We start from the raw sequence: 14,205 nt of genomic DNA, 5'->3' as shown, positions 1-14,205 counted from the left end.
ATGAACGTAGCTGAACTTAATGTTATTCAGTAGAACGGACTGTCTTAGAGAAAACTTTAAAAAGTAGGGATTTCTAAGTCTTATTAGGGCTCTTTCTCATTATTGCTTCTTTCTCTCATACACAAACAATAACTAAGATGGACCTGACTCACCCTGAATTCAGTTTTGAGGATAAACGGGCTTTCCTTAGCTTCTCACTTTTCAGTCTTGAGGTCAAAATGCCTGTTAAACGTGTCCCTCGGTTCTGGGTAGATTTCCTTTGTCTTGGTGCTTTATACTCTCAAACTAAAGCAGTCATATCATTTTCTCTTCTAGCTCTCCTGCTCAGCTAGGGAGGTTTGTTCTGGTTTTTCAAATTGCTCCACTGCTCTGAGATTATGTTAGAATTAAAGACATAGGAATAGAACCAGTTGTATGGGTTCTGTTCTTGAGAATATAACATTCCATAACCAAATTGCCTACAGTTGAGGTGGAAGTCTTAATTTCATTAGCAGTGGAAATAGCTTGAATAATATAATTTGAGGTTTATATCTGTCTCATTTTTGTAATTCCCTATTACCTTACTCAGGTATATCATTTAAAAAACTTACTTAACTGTCTCAGAACTATTGACTTAAAGGAGCTTATAATCCATACTTTTAAATAATTTTTGTTTTATAAGACTTGTCTTTACAATTTTAGTGCATATGTTTAAGAGGGTTTCATGTCACGTAGCAATATAGTTCATATTTTTAAAACTCTGAACAAAGGACATTATTACATTGTGAAGATTGATGAAAAGTTAAAAGTTTTGAATGAGTGCGGACTAAATCTATTTTTTTTTATTTTTAAAAAGATTTTATTTATTTATTTGACAGAGAGAGATAGAGCAAGAGAGGGAACACAAGCAGGGGGAGTGGGAGAGGGAGAGGCAGGCTTCGGCTGAGCAAGGAACTTGATTAGGTGCTTGATCCCAGGACCCTGGGATCATGACCTGAGCCGAAGGCAGATATTTAATAATTGAGCCACCCAGGTGCCCCTTATTTTTTATTTTTTAATTTTTTTGAGATTTTATTTATTTTCCAGAAAAAGAGAGGGAGGAAGGGTAGGAGGGAGAGAAGGAGCACACAAGCAGGGGGGGCTAGAGGCAGAGGGAGAAGCAGCAGGATCCCTGCTGAGTGAGGAGCCCTATGTTTGACTCATCCCAGGACCCTGGGTCATGACCTGAGCTGAAGGCAGGCACTTAACCAACTGAGCCACCGGACATCCCTAAATTTGTTTTATTTAACTCCTTTGTAGTCTTTTCCTAATGTATTTTTTCAGGAAATAACAGTACTATGTTTTGTTTAATCATGCATTTTTTTTTTAAATATATATATTTTTAATATTTTATCTATTTATTTGACAGAGAGAAATCACAAGTAGGCAGAGAGGCAGGCAGAGAGAGAGAGGAAAGCAGGCTCCCTGCTGAGCAGAGAGCCCCATGCGGGACTCGATCCCAGAACCCTGGGATCACGACCTGAGCCGAAGGCAGCGGCTTAACCCACTCAGCCACCCAGGCGCCCCTAATCATGCATTTTTTAAGATATGGATTTTTCTAGAACTTTTAGTTAAGTTTCTCACCTCTACATAATAGATAGTGATTTCATGGTCTCAAATGCTTTTGTTTAGCTGTCACAGTTGGTGCTCAGATTTTAAACTTCCATTTACTAAGTGGTTGCCATGTATCTTAAGCATTCTACTAAGTATTTTATATGTTTTATCACATTTATTCCTCATAGACATCTTATGATGTAAGTTTTATTTATTAGCTCTATTGTATAAATAATAGAACTCCTTATGTAGTAGAATTAGAATTTAAACCCAGGTTGGTCTGACTTTCAAGTCTCAGTGCTTAAACCATTAATTCACATTGTATATGATGGTTATATGTAATAAGATGAAGAAAGGCATTTAGGGGCCTGGCCATCTTAGCTATATACACTTACAAACTGCAGAGAAGTGAAGTATAAAAAGGGGTGTGTGGTTAGATGGTTTGTCATTTAAAGGCTGTAGATGAATGGATAACATAGCCTTAATAGGTCATGTTAGTGTGTGCTATTTCTGTTTATTTTGATGAATTTTAGGGAAGTTATGGGAATCTAGTATGTTAAGACCTCAAAAGCACATTGCTTTTCTTTATCTTTTCACATTCTTGCTTGCTTGTATAAACCATAGCAGACATGTATTTTGGCATTCTCTGTTGTATGTATACCTGATTTGCAAATGGCCTGTGAGTGGAAACAGCTAAGCAGGGATGTCCCTTTGGGATTCTAGAGAAAATTATTTTTTAAGCTCCTGTATGCTGGTTTTGTTTATTGCTGTTCCAAGAAGATTAGGGGTAGAGGCAGTTTGGGTAAACCATACTTCCTTTTACAGTGCTTCTGAATTCTCTGGGGTCTTTAATTTGGGTGAATTTAGTGGGAATGAGAGGAAGCTTTGTTACAATCCAAATTCATAGAATTCATTTCCCACAGAATCAATATGTTGTGTACCTTCTGGGAACCACCTCTTTACAGCTATTTGATGCTTGTGACTGAGCTATCTGTAAGTACTGAAATAATAATAATTACCAGTTTAAATGGGTAAGGACTTGGATTCTAGTTCTTTGAACTAACATGTAAGTTGAAGATTTTTTACTACGGTATTTGACTATGGTGATTCAGATATACTAATAAGAACATGATTTTTTAAAGCCATCCAAAATGAGAGACTGTATTTAGTTCCTCATATACAAAATTTAATCTTTTGATACCAACGAGGTGACTTTCTAGAAATACGAAACTGTTGTTGGTTTTGTAAACTCATCTATCAAATTCTTCTATTTTAAATGCATTAGGGATGCACAGTGTTTTGTCTGTTTTTGATATCTGATTAAATGTTAAAAAGTCAGATACTTTAGATAGTATATGTAAACATTTTAGGAAGAAAAACATCTTCCTAGTTTATGACTTATTTTTGCATATTATATTAAGCTGATGAGCTTTCCTCACCTTGGTTTTTAGCAGTGTCTGTTAAGTGGGTGGTAGAATTTTTTGGGCAGGTATTTATTTGGAGTGGCCTTGGTTCTGTCTCGCTCCTCAGAGTACCATTAGGATGTTCCTAACTTGGTAATTTAGCTGCCTTGGCTCTACCATGTAATACCAGGTACCATGTATCTCTAGGCTTTATCTAGTGGTTGAGTAGTGGAAGTAGTGAGAGTAGCATTATCTGATAGGACTTGCTGACTATTGGATATAGTGTGTGAGCAACAGGAAGAATGGGGGTGGTGTTAACATAGATGGTCAAGTGTTATGTATCTCTGTAACCAGTATCTTAACAGTAGACTTTTAATGGACAATTTAATTAGGACTTAGTTTTAGATTTACCAATCCTGAGTCTTCTGGATTTTTATATAGAAAGGGTATCATGTGATTTTTTTTTAAAAAAGCTACTGAGATTATGAAGTTTGTTATAGCATATATATAGTAACATTACTTAACCTAACTAATACAGAAATGGATTTCCAATCACGATAAACGATGCTGTTATTAGCTGGTCTGGATAAATAAAATTGTGTCACTTTTATAAGTGAAACTGAATCGAATTGAGATCTCAGAAATCTGTATTTTTCCCAGTACTCTAGTTTATGATCCAAAATGGCTAGTTGAAAGTTCAGGCTAGTTGAAAGTTACTGCCTGAATCAGTTGATTACTGATTGTATTGTTTGTTATCATGTCTAACTACTGGTTTTCCAGATATTTAAATTAATTAATGTATTGATATTTAAAGTGAAGAGGGAATTCTTTTAGTGACATAGAAAAATTTTCAGATCTTCTCACCTAAGTTAGGCACATGAAAATTCCTTTTTCTGTTTTTCAGTCATAGTAAAATTAAAGAATTCCTTTCTTTTAAAATTTCTGATTATTTGAAGACATTTGAATATTTAATTTCATGAAACAATTTTATTGAGATATAATTCACATACTGTAAAACTTGCTCTTTAAAGTCTAGAAGTCCATCAACAGAAGAATAAAGAAGATGTGGTATGCATATATATATCAATCACATGTAGCAAATATATATGCATATATACCTATACATACACAGTGGAATATTATGCAGCCATCAAGAAATGAAATCTTGCCTTTTGCAATGACGTGGATGGAGCTAGAGGGTATTATGCTAAGAAGTAAATCAATCAGAGAAGGGCAATTATATGATCTCACTAATATGTGGAATTTGAGAAACAAGGCAGAGGATCATGGGAGGGAGGGAAAAATGAAACAAGATGAAACCAGAGTGGGAAACAAACCATAAGAGACTCTTAATCTCAGGAAACAAACTGAAGGTTGCTGGAGTGGAGGGCTGTGGTGGGGAGGGGGTGGCTGGGTGATGGATACTGGGGAGGGTATGTGCTATGGTGAATGCTGTGAATTGTGTATGATGAATCACAGACCTGTACCCCTGAAACAAATAATAAATTAGTTAATTAAAAAAAGCAAAAACCAAAACAAAAAAATAAAATTAAAAAATCCTTGCTCTTTAACATGTGCAACCCAGTGGTTCTTAGATAATTCACAAAGTTGTGCAGTTATTATGACTGTCTAATTTCAGAAAATTTTGATACCTCAAAAAAGAAAACTTATGCTCACTGGTAGTCACTCTCCATTTTTAGTAACTACTGATCTACTTTCTGTCTATAGATTTGCCTATTCTGGAAATTACGTATCAATGGAATCATAGTATATATGGTCTTTTTTGTCTGGCTCCTTTCACTTAGCATAATGTTTACAAGGTTCATCCACATTATAGCATGTATCATTTCTTCATTACTTTTTATGGCCAACTAGTATTTATTTTATGTATTTATCATACTTTGTTTATTCATTCATCAGTTGATGGACATTGAGATTGTTTCTACTTTTTGGCTATTATGGTTAAAGTTGTTCTGGACATTCTTATGCAAGTTATCGTGTGGACATAAGTTTTCAGTTTTCTTTGGTATATACCTAGGAGTGGAATTGGGTATATGTTGAGACATCGAGTAACTCTTTTTTGGGGGGGGGTAGATTTACTTATTTTAGAGAGACAGAGAGTGAACAGGGAAAAGGACAGAGGGTGAGGGAGAGAGACTCTCAAGCAGACTCTGTGCTAAGCATGGAATCCTTCTTCAGGCTTGATCTCAAAAGACCATGAGATCCTGAGCTGAGCTGGAAATCGAGAATCTGCCGCTTAACTGACTGAGCCACGTAGGTGCCCCCCATTGGGTAACTCTTTGTTTAACTCTCTGAGGAACTGCCAAACTTTCATAGAGGCTGTTCCATTCCATATTCCTACCAGTGGTGTGTGAGGGTTTCAATTTCTCCACATCCTCATCCATACTCGTTTTTGCTTCGTGTACTTGGTGGGGGGTGCGTGCCATGTAATTTTGCTATATTATTGTATGCCTTTTTGAAAATTGATGTTCCTTTGTTATGGAAAGATAAAGGTTTATTCAAAGTTGACCTAATTGATACTTCTTTTGTTGACTGTGGTAATGTTGCAGTTATTTGGGGGTAAAAGAACAAAAACAAAAACCCAAAACCTGTTCCAGATACATACTGCTTTTACAGGTGAAAAGAAATGATGTGTGATATTTGTTTCAAAACTCTCTTTTCCCTCAAAAAGGCAATGGGGGATAGATGAAAGAAGAATAGCAAAATATTGATAATTGTTTGAGTTGAATATTTGGGAGTTCTTGAAGATGGTATCTTGGGGTTTGTTTTGTTCTCTCCACCTTGTGTATGTTTGAAAATTTTCGTAGTAAAGAAAAAAAATTCGTAAGACTGTCCTTTATGCAGAATGGTATGACATAGAAGTATCAAATGTTTGGACTGATGGAAAAATGATACCTTATAATGACTGTAGTACTTATCAAAGAAACTTTTTTAGATTCCAGCTGAATTAATAATTATATTATGGAAACTTATAAAGCATTATAGAATTCATTTTGTCCATGGGTTAAATCAATTATTATCTACTTAGCTTTTAAGTTATGTTATATAATTTACTATTCATTCCCCACTCAGTATTTATATGTATTAATTGAAATTTCAAGATTTGTGACAGTGTATTTTTAAAAAAAACCTCTTGTGTTAATTTGGTTGTTTATATATTGGAATTTGAACTTGTGCATTTTGGGAATGGCAAACTCAAAATACTTTCAGGAGAAGCTAGATTATGCCTAACAGCTAAGTATCTTGGAAACAGAGCTATACCTTTCCCTTCATCGTGGGTGCTCAAGCAACCCTGAACCACAGATCTTATTCAGTATGACAGTTTTTATTATGATTATTTTTGCTATAAGACCCTTGTTAGTAGCCATGCTGAATACATATATTCTGTTTGAAAATTGTCACAGTTGTTGCTTGGATTTGGCATATTAACAATTGTTGATATAACTAATATTTAATTGTTTTAATAGAATTTGTGGAACATCTGCCTATTTAGGTACTATGGGGACCATACACAATTTGATTTTAAATACTTTAATAGTAGTAGTGTGAGCACTTAGCAGATTTATCATACATACAAAATGGGACAGAAGTAACCAGAATGTATTTCCTATTCTCGGTTTCATATAGAGATGACAGCTGAATCTCTATGCACTTGAGTTGATTTTTCTTAAGTCCTGTGTTTTTGAAAAATGTACAGAGGTATTTGTGAGAATGGCAGGAATAATAAAAACTGGAATTGTTACATAAAACTGTAACTGAATCCAAATGACTCTTGAATTAAAACCAATAAATTGTGCTGTATGTTAGTAAAGAAGAAAATAAATTTTGTGTATTCTTTTAAATTATAAATACTGATAAAGCAATTCAAAGTAACTGTGGTGACCTTGAAGTTTTATCCCATTGTTGACTTATTATTACTAGAAGGCTAGCCATCTTCTCATATTGTTAAAGGTTTTTGATGATAGTCACACATGCATTGTATGATGGCTGAAAAGGCAAACTTCTAGTTTACCTTTTTCTCCTTTTTAAAAAAAATGGTAATTACCTGTATTTAGTTTTATCTACCTATTTATATTTTATTATAAACTATCATTTGCTGAGCTCTTAATGTCTTAAGTAGAATTTGGGAAAAAAAAAATCCTTAAATTATGTCAGTTTTCTGCTAAACTGTGCCTAAAGGGAGTTTTACTTTACTCATATTTAGGCATGTTATTCCCAACTTCCAATTTGTATAATTAGAAAAAGTTGAATTATTTTCTTTGTCCCATTTCTTAGTTGACGAAGGATCAGAGATTGGTGTATTCGGGCAGACTGCTTCCCGATCATCTGCAGCTGAAAGACATTCTCAGAAAAGTAAGCTTTTCTAACCACTATTTGATACCAGATACATTCAGAGTATGAAAAGAGTTATGTTCTGAACTTTTATCTATATCCAACTAGTTCAGTTTTAGATAACTAAAACTGGGTAGCAAAACAGATGAACATGAATTAGAAAGTAAGAAACATAATGATGGAGTCTAGTTAGTTTAGGTAGTAGTTTTGTATATCCATCTGATAGCTAAATATGAAATATGATTTTATGTTTCTGTGCAGGTATTTGTTATATAAGAAAGCAGTATTGACTTATCAGTAGAGTATTCAAGTAGTAGTGAAGGATTTTCACTGATAATCTCTTCTCTCTTAAATCCCTTAAATCTTAAATCTTAAATTTTAGCTTTGCTGTTGTGACTTCTTGCTGTCATTTTCATTTTAATCAGGTAGTTTTAGTTTGCCAAAGTGGTTTAACAGCTTCTCTTCCTTGACCCCCCTCAAAAATAGTGGATTGTGGGGGTGCCTTGGTGGTTCAGTGGGTTAAGCCCCTCTGCCTTTGGCTCAGGTCATGATCCTCAGGGTCCTGGGATCGAGTCCTGCATTAGGCTCTCTGCTCAGCAGTTAGCCTGCTTCCTTCTCTCTCTCTCTCTGCCTACTTGTGATCTCTCTGTCAAATAAATAAATAAATAACTTAAAAAATAGTGGATTGCAGCAGATTTTTCCTCTTTCTCTCTCTTTGATAGACTTTTTTTTTTTTTTTAAAGTAAGCCCTATGCTCAATGTGGGGCTTGAATTCATAACCCTGAGATCAAGAGCCACATCCTTACTAATGACCCAGCCAGGTGCCCTGATAGACGTGAATTTTTGGAGTAGTTTTAGGTTCACAGCACAGTTGAGCAGAAGGTATAGAGATTCTCCATGTTTTTACATATGCCTAGGCTACTCCACTAACAAAATTCCACATCAGAGTGGTATATTTGTTATAACTGACATTGTACACAGTGATGTACAGCGATGCAGCATTATCATCAAAAGTCCGTAGTTTACATTAGAATTCACTCTTGGTGTGGTACAATTTATGGGTTTCCCAAGTAAATAATGACGTGTATCCACCATTATAATATCCTGAAGAATAGTTTCACTACCCTAGAAATCCTGTGTGCTCCACCTGTTCATCTTCCCCCTGTGTTTATGCTTAAAAATGTTTCTGCTATATGCTCTTTGAAATACACACTTATTTATAATTTTAATCCAAGATGGCTAGACTATGCATATGAATACTTTAAAAAAATTATTCATTTGACAGAGAGAGAGAGACAGCAAGAGAGGGAACCACAGGTAGGGCGAGTGGGAGAGGGAGAAGCAGGCTTCCTGCTGAGCAGGGAGTCCAGCACGGGCGATCACAGGACCTGGGATCATGATCTGAGTCAAAGGCAGACACTTAATGACTGAGCCACCAGGGGGCCTCTTAATACTTTTAAAAAGGTTTTTGCTTCCATAAATGATTTCTGTCCAGAAGAGTTAAAATAAAAATGCTCAAAGGATGTTGTGCCCCTTATATGAAACATTTTGAACAATCTGTTTATTATTCTGAATAGATCTTAAAAGCGTTTTTGTTAAAGTCAGGGTACCCCTTTACTTTTTTTCAGGTAGATGCTGACATTAGCTTTACCAGTTTAGTTATTTAATATTCAGCAGAAACGTTCTCCAAAGGTGAATGAAAACTATTAATTGATTGTGATTAATAATGACCTTTGAAACTAGATTTCTAAGGGTAAACATCTTATACTTGGATGCTTTTTAGTATTTTGTATTCTGAAGCTAAGAGGACCTTAAGTCAGGTGTGCTTTCTACCTACCTTCGTAGGCATAGTTCATGTCATGCTTTCTCTGGGAATGTCTTCTCTCTAGCTTTCTAACCTTGTTAACTTGTTAAACAATTGTAATTTATGCCTCTCAGTTTTGTGCAAAAGAGTGTTTTATATATTCCCTAACTGTGCTCTAATGTGTTGTTCTGATATTTTAACAATGTCGTGAGCCTCTTTAGGTGAAGGGTTGACTTTTACCCTTTTTTGGATTCACCTCAGAATTATGCACAATTCTAGGATGATGGAAGGCATTGATACATTCTTAGTTTCTGGTAGCTTCGTTTCTCTTTCTCACAAATGGGAATCTTTCTTTTCTTTCTGTCCCGTTTTCTTTACCATTTTCTTCTTTTCTTTTATTTTCCTTTTTTTAAGTTGCTGAGTCATCCTTTGTTCTTCTCTGCCCTCCTTCATTTTCTCTCCTTTCTCCATCTTACATATACTAGCTTTATGCCTGACTATAACTATACTCATGAAATCACTAAGCTTAAATGCCATTCCTAATCCTTATTAGAATATGTTCCTTCAGCCATAGTCACAAGGCAACACATGGAATACGTACAGAATGTAGTTCAAATATATACTTTAAATCTGTGTATAATTGTTAGGGGTAGAACTAATTTTTGAATTAAAATAAAAGAAACTATATCACCTGGCTAAAATTAAGGTAGAGTAGGTACAGTTGAGTTTCTTTATTAGGGCTGCAAAGTCTCAAGTAATGGAAATATTTTCACTACTCAAAATTTGTAGGCCCAAGTTCCAATGTGACTGTTACATAGTTTTGATATTATAATGCTAGATATCTTTATGTTGAAGAAGTAGATTGCATTGCTACAACTTCACAGCACTGCTTGCTTTGAGACTCCTTGATATACAAAGTAATTTTTTCGTATAGTAGGTATTGCATAGTCTATAGTTAGACTAGATGGTTTTCTATAGAGCATGGAGAATATATTGAATTCAGAAGGGCCCCAGATAGTAAAAGAGTAAATCACCATACCTTCAAATGGCAATGATTTATTACTAATAAATACGCTACGCTAGAAAGGAATTTAAAATTGGAGTTAAATATTTCAGCTTAGTTACTGACTTTTTGAATTATACACTTTCCAGTACTACTCTTTCAATGTAATTTTCTTTAATTTTAGCAAGATGAGTATCATATGGTTCATCTAGTATGTACTTCTCGGACTCCTCCCAGTTCTCCAAAATCCAGCACCACTAGAGAAAGTCATGAAGCATTGGCATCCAGCAGCAGTTCTGTGAGTTTTCTGGGGAGGAGTAAATGTTGAAGTTTTCTGATTATCCTTGGAAGTGAAAAAACAACAATTGGAGCTTGTGGGTTGTGAGATTGTGTTTTGAACAGCTTGAGTTAGGCGTTTAAACTTTGTTTTTAGAGATCCAGTGCATAGTGTTATCCCTGGAAGCTTGAGTTATTTGCTATAGGGATTGAAGATCCAAACTTCAGGGGTTAAATCCTAAAATACCCAGAAAACAGAGTGATGATATGAATACATAGTTTAAAATCTAGGACTAGTAAAGTTTCACAAATATTAAAGGTATTTGTATTCAAGGTGGATTAAATTATTTAAGTTTTGAGTACGCTAAATCTTCTTGAAGTAGATTGCTTCGTCAAGAATTTTGTTTTTTTTAAATGACTGGATTTGGACATACATTCCAATTTCAGGAGGAAAAATTATTTCATCTGCTCAGTTCTTTCAGACTTGGGTATTCATTTTTCCCTTCTTATTTTTCCATCTGCCAGAATTGTTCTGGAAATTTTTAAAACGTTGAACTTTTCAACTTAGATATACTCATACAACTTTTAAAGACAAATTCTTTATGTTTAATTATTTTTGGTTTCCCATTAAAATTTTATATGACACCTTTGGAGGTGAGAGAAAAGGATTGGATGAATGGAAGGTTGCTTTAAATCTCTTGGGCAAGGAACTTACATACTGCTAAGTATACTTACCTTCTTGACAAGAATGTAACCAAAACTTGAAGGAGGGGATGGATGGCCTGAGGTTATAACTAGTTGAAGGATCTTCCAGTAATTACTAGTTAACTGTTTCTTTAAGAAACTAGATCCTTTAGTTGCTTTATTTAATTAGTATGGGCTCAGTGGTAAGTATTTTCCAGCATGAACTATGAGAATTTAGCTTTCATTAAACTGAAGTTTGGTTTATCAGTAAAACCAAGGGTCTTTCTATGTTTCCTACCTTTCAATATGAAGAGACAAAACACTGGCCTAGGCACAGAGTTCAGGATATAGTCTTTGGACACATATATGTTGCTTCAGTTTTTGTTAAGAAGGATCCTTCCTGACTTGTCTCGTGATTCCTCAGCCATGATTTCATGTTGTTAGTATATATATATTCATTTTTTTTTTCAAGCTGTGTTATGAAAATCTGAGAAGTATTAAGGGAAGATTAAGTTGAATTATCCTTTTTTTATGGCTGAGAAATTTCAGTGGGATTTGAGAATGTCTTAAAAGTCTAGTCACTGAAAGTGTTATCTAATAAGGTCCCCAAAAAATTAGTTCTAGCAAAATTAGGCTGTGATGCCAAATGGCTATGCCTTTCTTCTGTTAATTTTTTAAAAAAATGACTAACATATTATGCTGTTCCATTTAATGAGAAATTTTGACTGGAAAGGAAGCCTTTACCAGTTTAGGTCCCTAAGAATCAGACTCCCTGGACTGATTAGGTAGACACCTACTTGGTGTCTACTTTATGTGGAATAACCTCTTAAAGAAAGCTTTGTTAGTTTTGCAAAAGACTGCTCTTCCTGGCAGGCACTTTTTGCATAGGAGGAGTTAGGAAGATAGACATACCAAAAGACATCCAGTTAATAGGAAGGCAGTATAAGTAAAATATAATTTTAATGAAGTTGGAAAGATGTTAAAATGATATTCTGTCCAGCTATTTTATATTTCAAATGTAATTATGTTTTAAATTTATATAAAACACGTGACAAACTATTTTCAAACAGCAACAAATTGGGGTGGTCTTTAAGTCATTACATTTTTAAGGTTATTGAATCTGTGAGTTAATATCATCAGAACATGAAAATTTAAAAATCTTTATTGGTATCTTGTTCATTTTTAAAAAAACGTATTTTTTATTTTCTGAGCTCTTAATCTCATCAGAATGAAAGTATCAGCCTGTTATGTTGAGCCCAAGATTCAAATCTGTATATTTCTAAAATTCATTTTTTGCAGTTCATAAATACGTTTTTACCACTGTGTCTCTAATCTCATATTGCAATGAATTAAATCTCCTTGAAGAAATAATTACATTTTTGTTTGTAGAGTTCAGATCAGTCAGGATCAACAACTCCATCATCCAGTCAAGAAACCTTGTCTTTAGCTGCCAGTTCTTCCTCAGAAGGATTGAGGCAACGTACCCTTCCACAAGCACAAACCGACCCAGCACAGAGTCATCAGTTCCCCTATGTAATGCAAGGGTGAGTGAAATCGTAGTTGGGCCTCTTAAAAATCTGTTACTCCTGATTTCAGGATAGTTCCTCTGCAATAATCAATGGAAATTTATTCAGATTATTCCTTATACATTTTGAGAAGTAGGGGGTTAAGTAGAGCAGTGCTTTTGAAAGCTGGCCATACCTCAGAATCATCTAGGGCAGTGCTTCTCAGCCTTTACTCTTTGTGCTAATCACCTGGGGATCTTGTTAAGCTGCAAGTCTGATGCAGTAAATCTGATGAGCCTGAGATTCTGCATTTCCAGCAAGCTCCCAGGTGCTGCTGATGCTTCTGATGCTTTGAGCACACTTCACATAGCAGGATTTAGGTAACTAAACAAATTCTTTTTTAGTCAGTTTCACAATGGATCTACTCAAATTTTCTGGGAAGCTCATGGGTGAGTGAGGATGTTCATGGAAGAGTATAAGGCTCAATAATCTGGTTTTAGAAAGTTCCACAGGTGTTTCTGATCAGCCAGACTTGGTAACAACTGTGATGTATTAAAAAGGATATGTTAACCATTGCATGTTATGTTAACCATCTGTGTTAGAGGAGTTTACCCAAGAGGCTTGATATGGCTATGTTATATTTAGCAATTAGGCAGTTCTAGGGGGAAGTGCAGCCAACAGCCATAGCACATCCTTCAGACAGCTCAAATAAGATCCTGGAGAATACGGTTTGGACCTGGGTTATGTTTGAAACCAAGGTATTTAACTGGGGTACTGTTGTTACTTTTGAAGTAAAGGAAACATGAGTAATATATTGGTAGTGAGATAGTTTTGTATTGCATAGCATGCTATGGTCCTGCAGTGTGTGGCAGTACTCCAGACCTATGATTGTGAGGCTGGAAATAAGGAAGTAGCTAGAACCGTAGAGTGGTAGAAGAGACATAACCAAGGAGTAGCCATTGATGGCTATGTTAAAAGGGATAGAATAAACATTAAGATACTTTTTACTTAGAGCTTTAGACAGTCCTTTTTTTTTTTTTTTTTTTTTTAAAAGATTTTATTTATTTATCAGAGAGAGAGGGGGAGAGAGTGAGCACAGGCAGGCAGAGAGGCAGGCAGAAGCAGAGGGAGAAGCAGGCTCCCTGCCGAGCAAGGAGCCCGATGTGGGACTCGATCCCAGGACGCTGGGATCATGACCTGAGCTGAAGGCAGCTGCTTAACCAACTGAGCCACCCAGGCGTCCCGACAGTCCTTTTGTTTTTATATTGAATTATATTTGACATAAAACATTAGGTAATTAAGGTGTACAGAAAAACTCTATTCTTAATGTTGAAAAACAAAGGTGAGTACATAGCAAAATATAGGAAAACTCATTGTCTCCTATTTTTTGAATGTGAAGTTTTTTCTGTAAAAGTAAGTATTTAGGTAAGGCTGATGGTTGGCTTTTATGAGGCACCTATGAAACAGTTTTTGTTTTTACAAAATGATTACTGCATACCAAAACATAGTTATTTGTAAAAAGTAATGTTCACAGGGTTTACATTATGGAATAGTAGCTTAAAATATTTTCTGTCCTATGACAGTAATTCATTTCCTCTCTTTTTT

General features: G+C 35.1%; 1 protein-coding gene across 1 annotated transcript in view; it reads left to right on the top strand.

The window, feature by feature from the left end:
• HERPUD2 (HERPUD family member 2) overlaps positions 1-14,205 on the top strand; it is a 31,478-nt gene that overhangs the window by 4,291 nt on the left and 12,982 nt on the right. Inside the window, exons 3-5 of the mRNA XM_045062872.1 lie at positions 7,272-7,349; positions 10,320-10,433; positions 12,485-12,639. Coding sequence (XP_044918807.1) covers positions 7,272-7,349; positions 10,320-10,433; positions 12,485-12,639 — 347 coding nt within the window. The remainder of the gene's footprint in view (positions 1-7,271; positions 7,350-10,319; positions 10,434-12,484; positions 12,640-14,205) is intronic.

The sequence above is a fragment of the Mustela putorius genome, unplaced genomic scaffold (genome assembly GCF_011764305.1).
Source record: "Mustela putorius furo isolate JIRA1106 unplaced genomic scaffold, ASM1176430v1.1 tig00003845_pilon_pilon_pilon, whole genome shotgun sequence".
Classification (NCBI taxonomy): Eukaryota; Metazoa; Chordata; class Mammalia; order Carnivora; family Mustelidae; genus Mustela; species Mustela putorius.
Note: the sequence above shows the minus strand (reverse complement) of the source record. Positions and strands in the feature narration are given on the sequence as shown.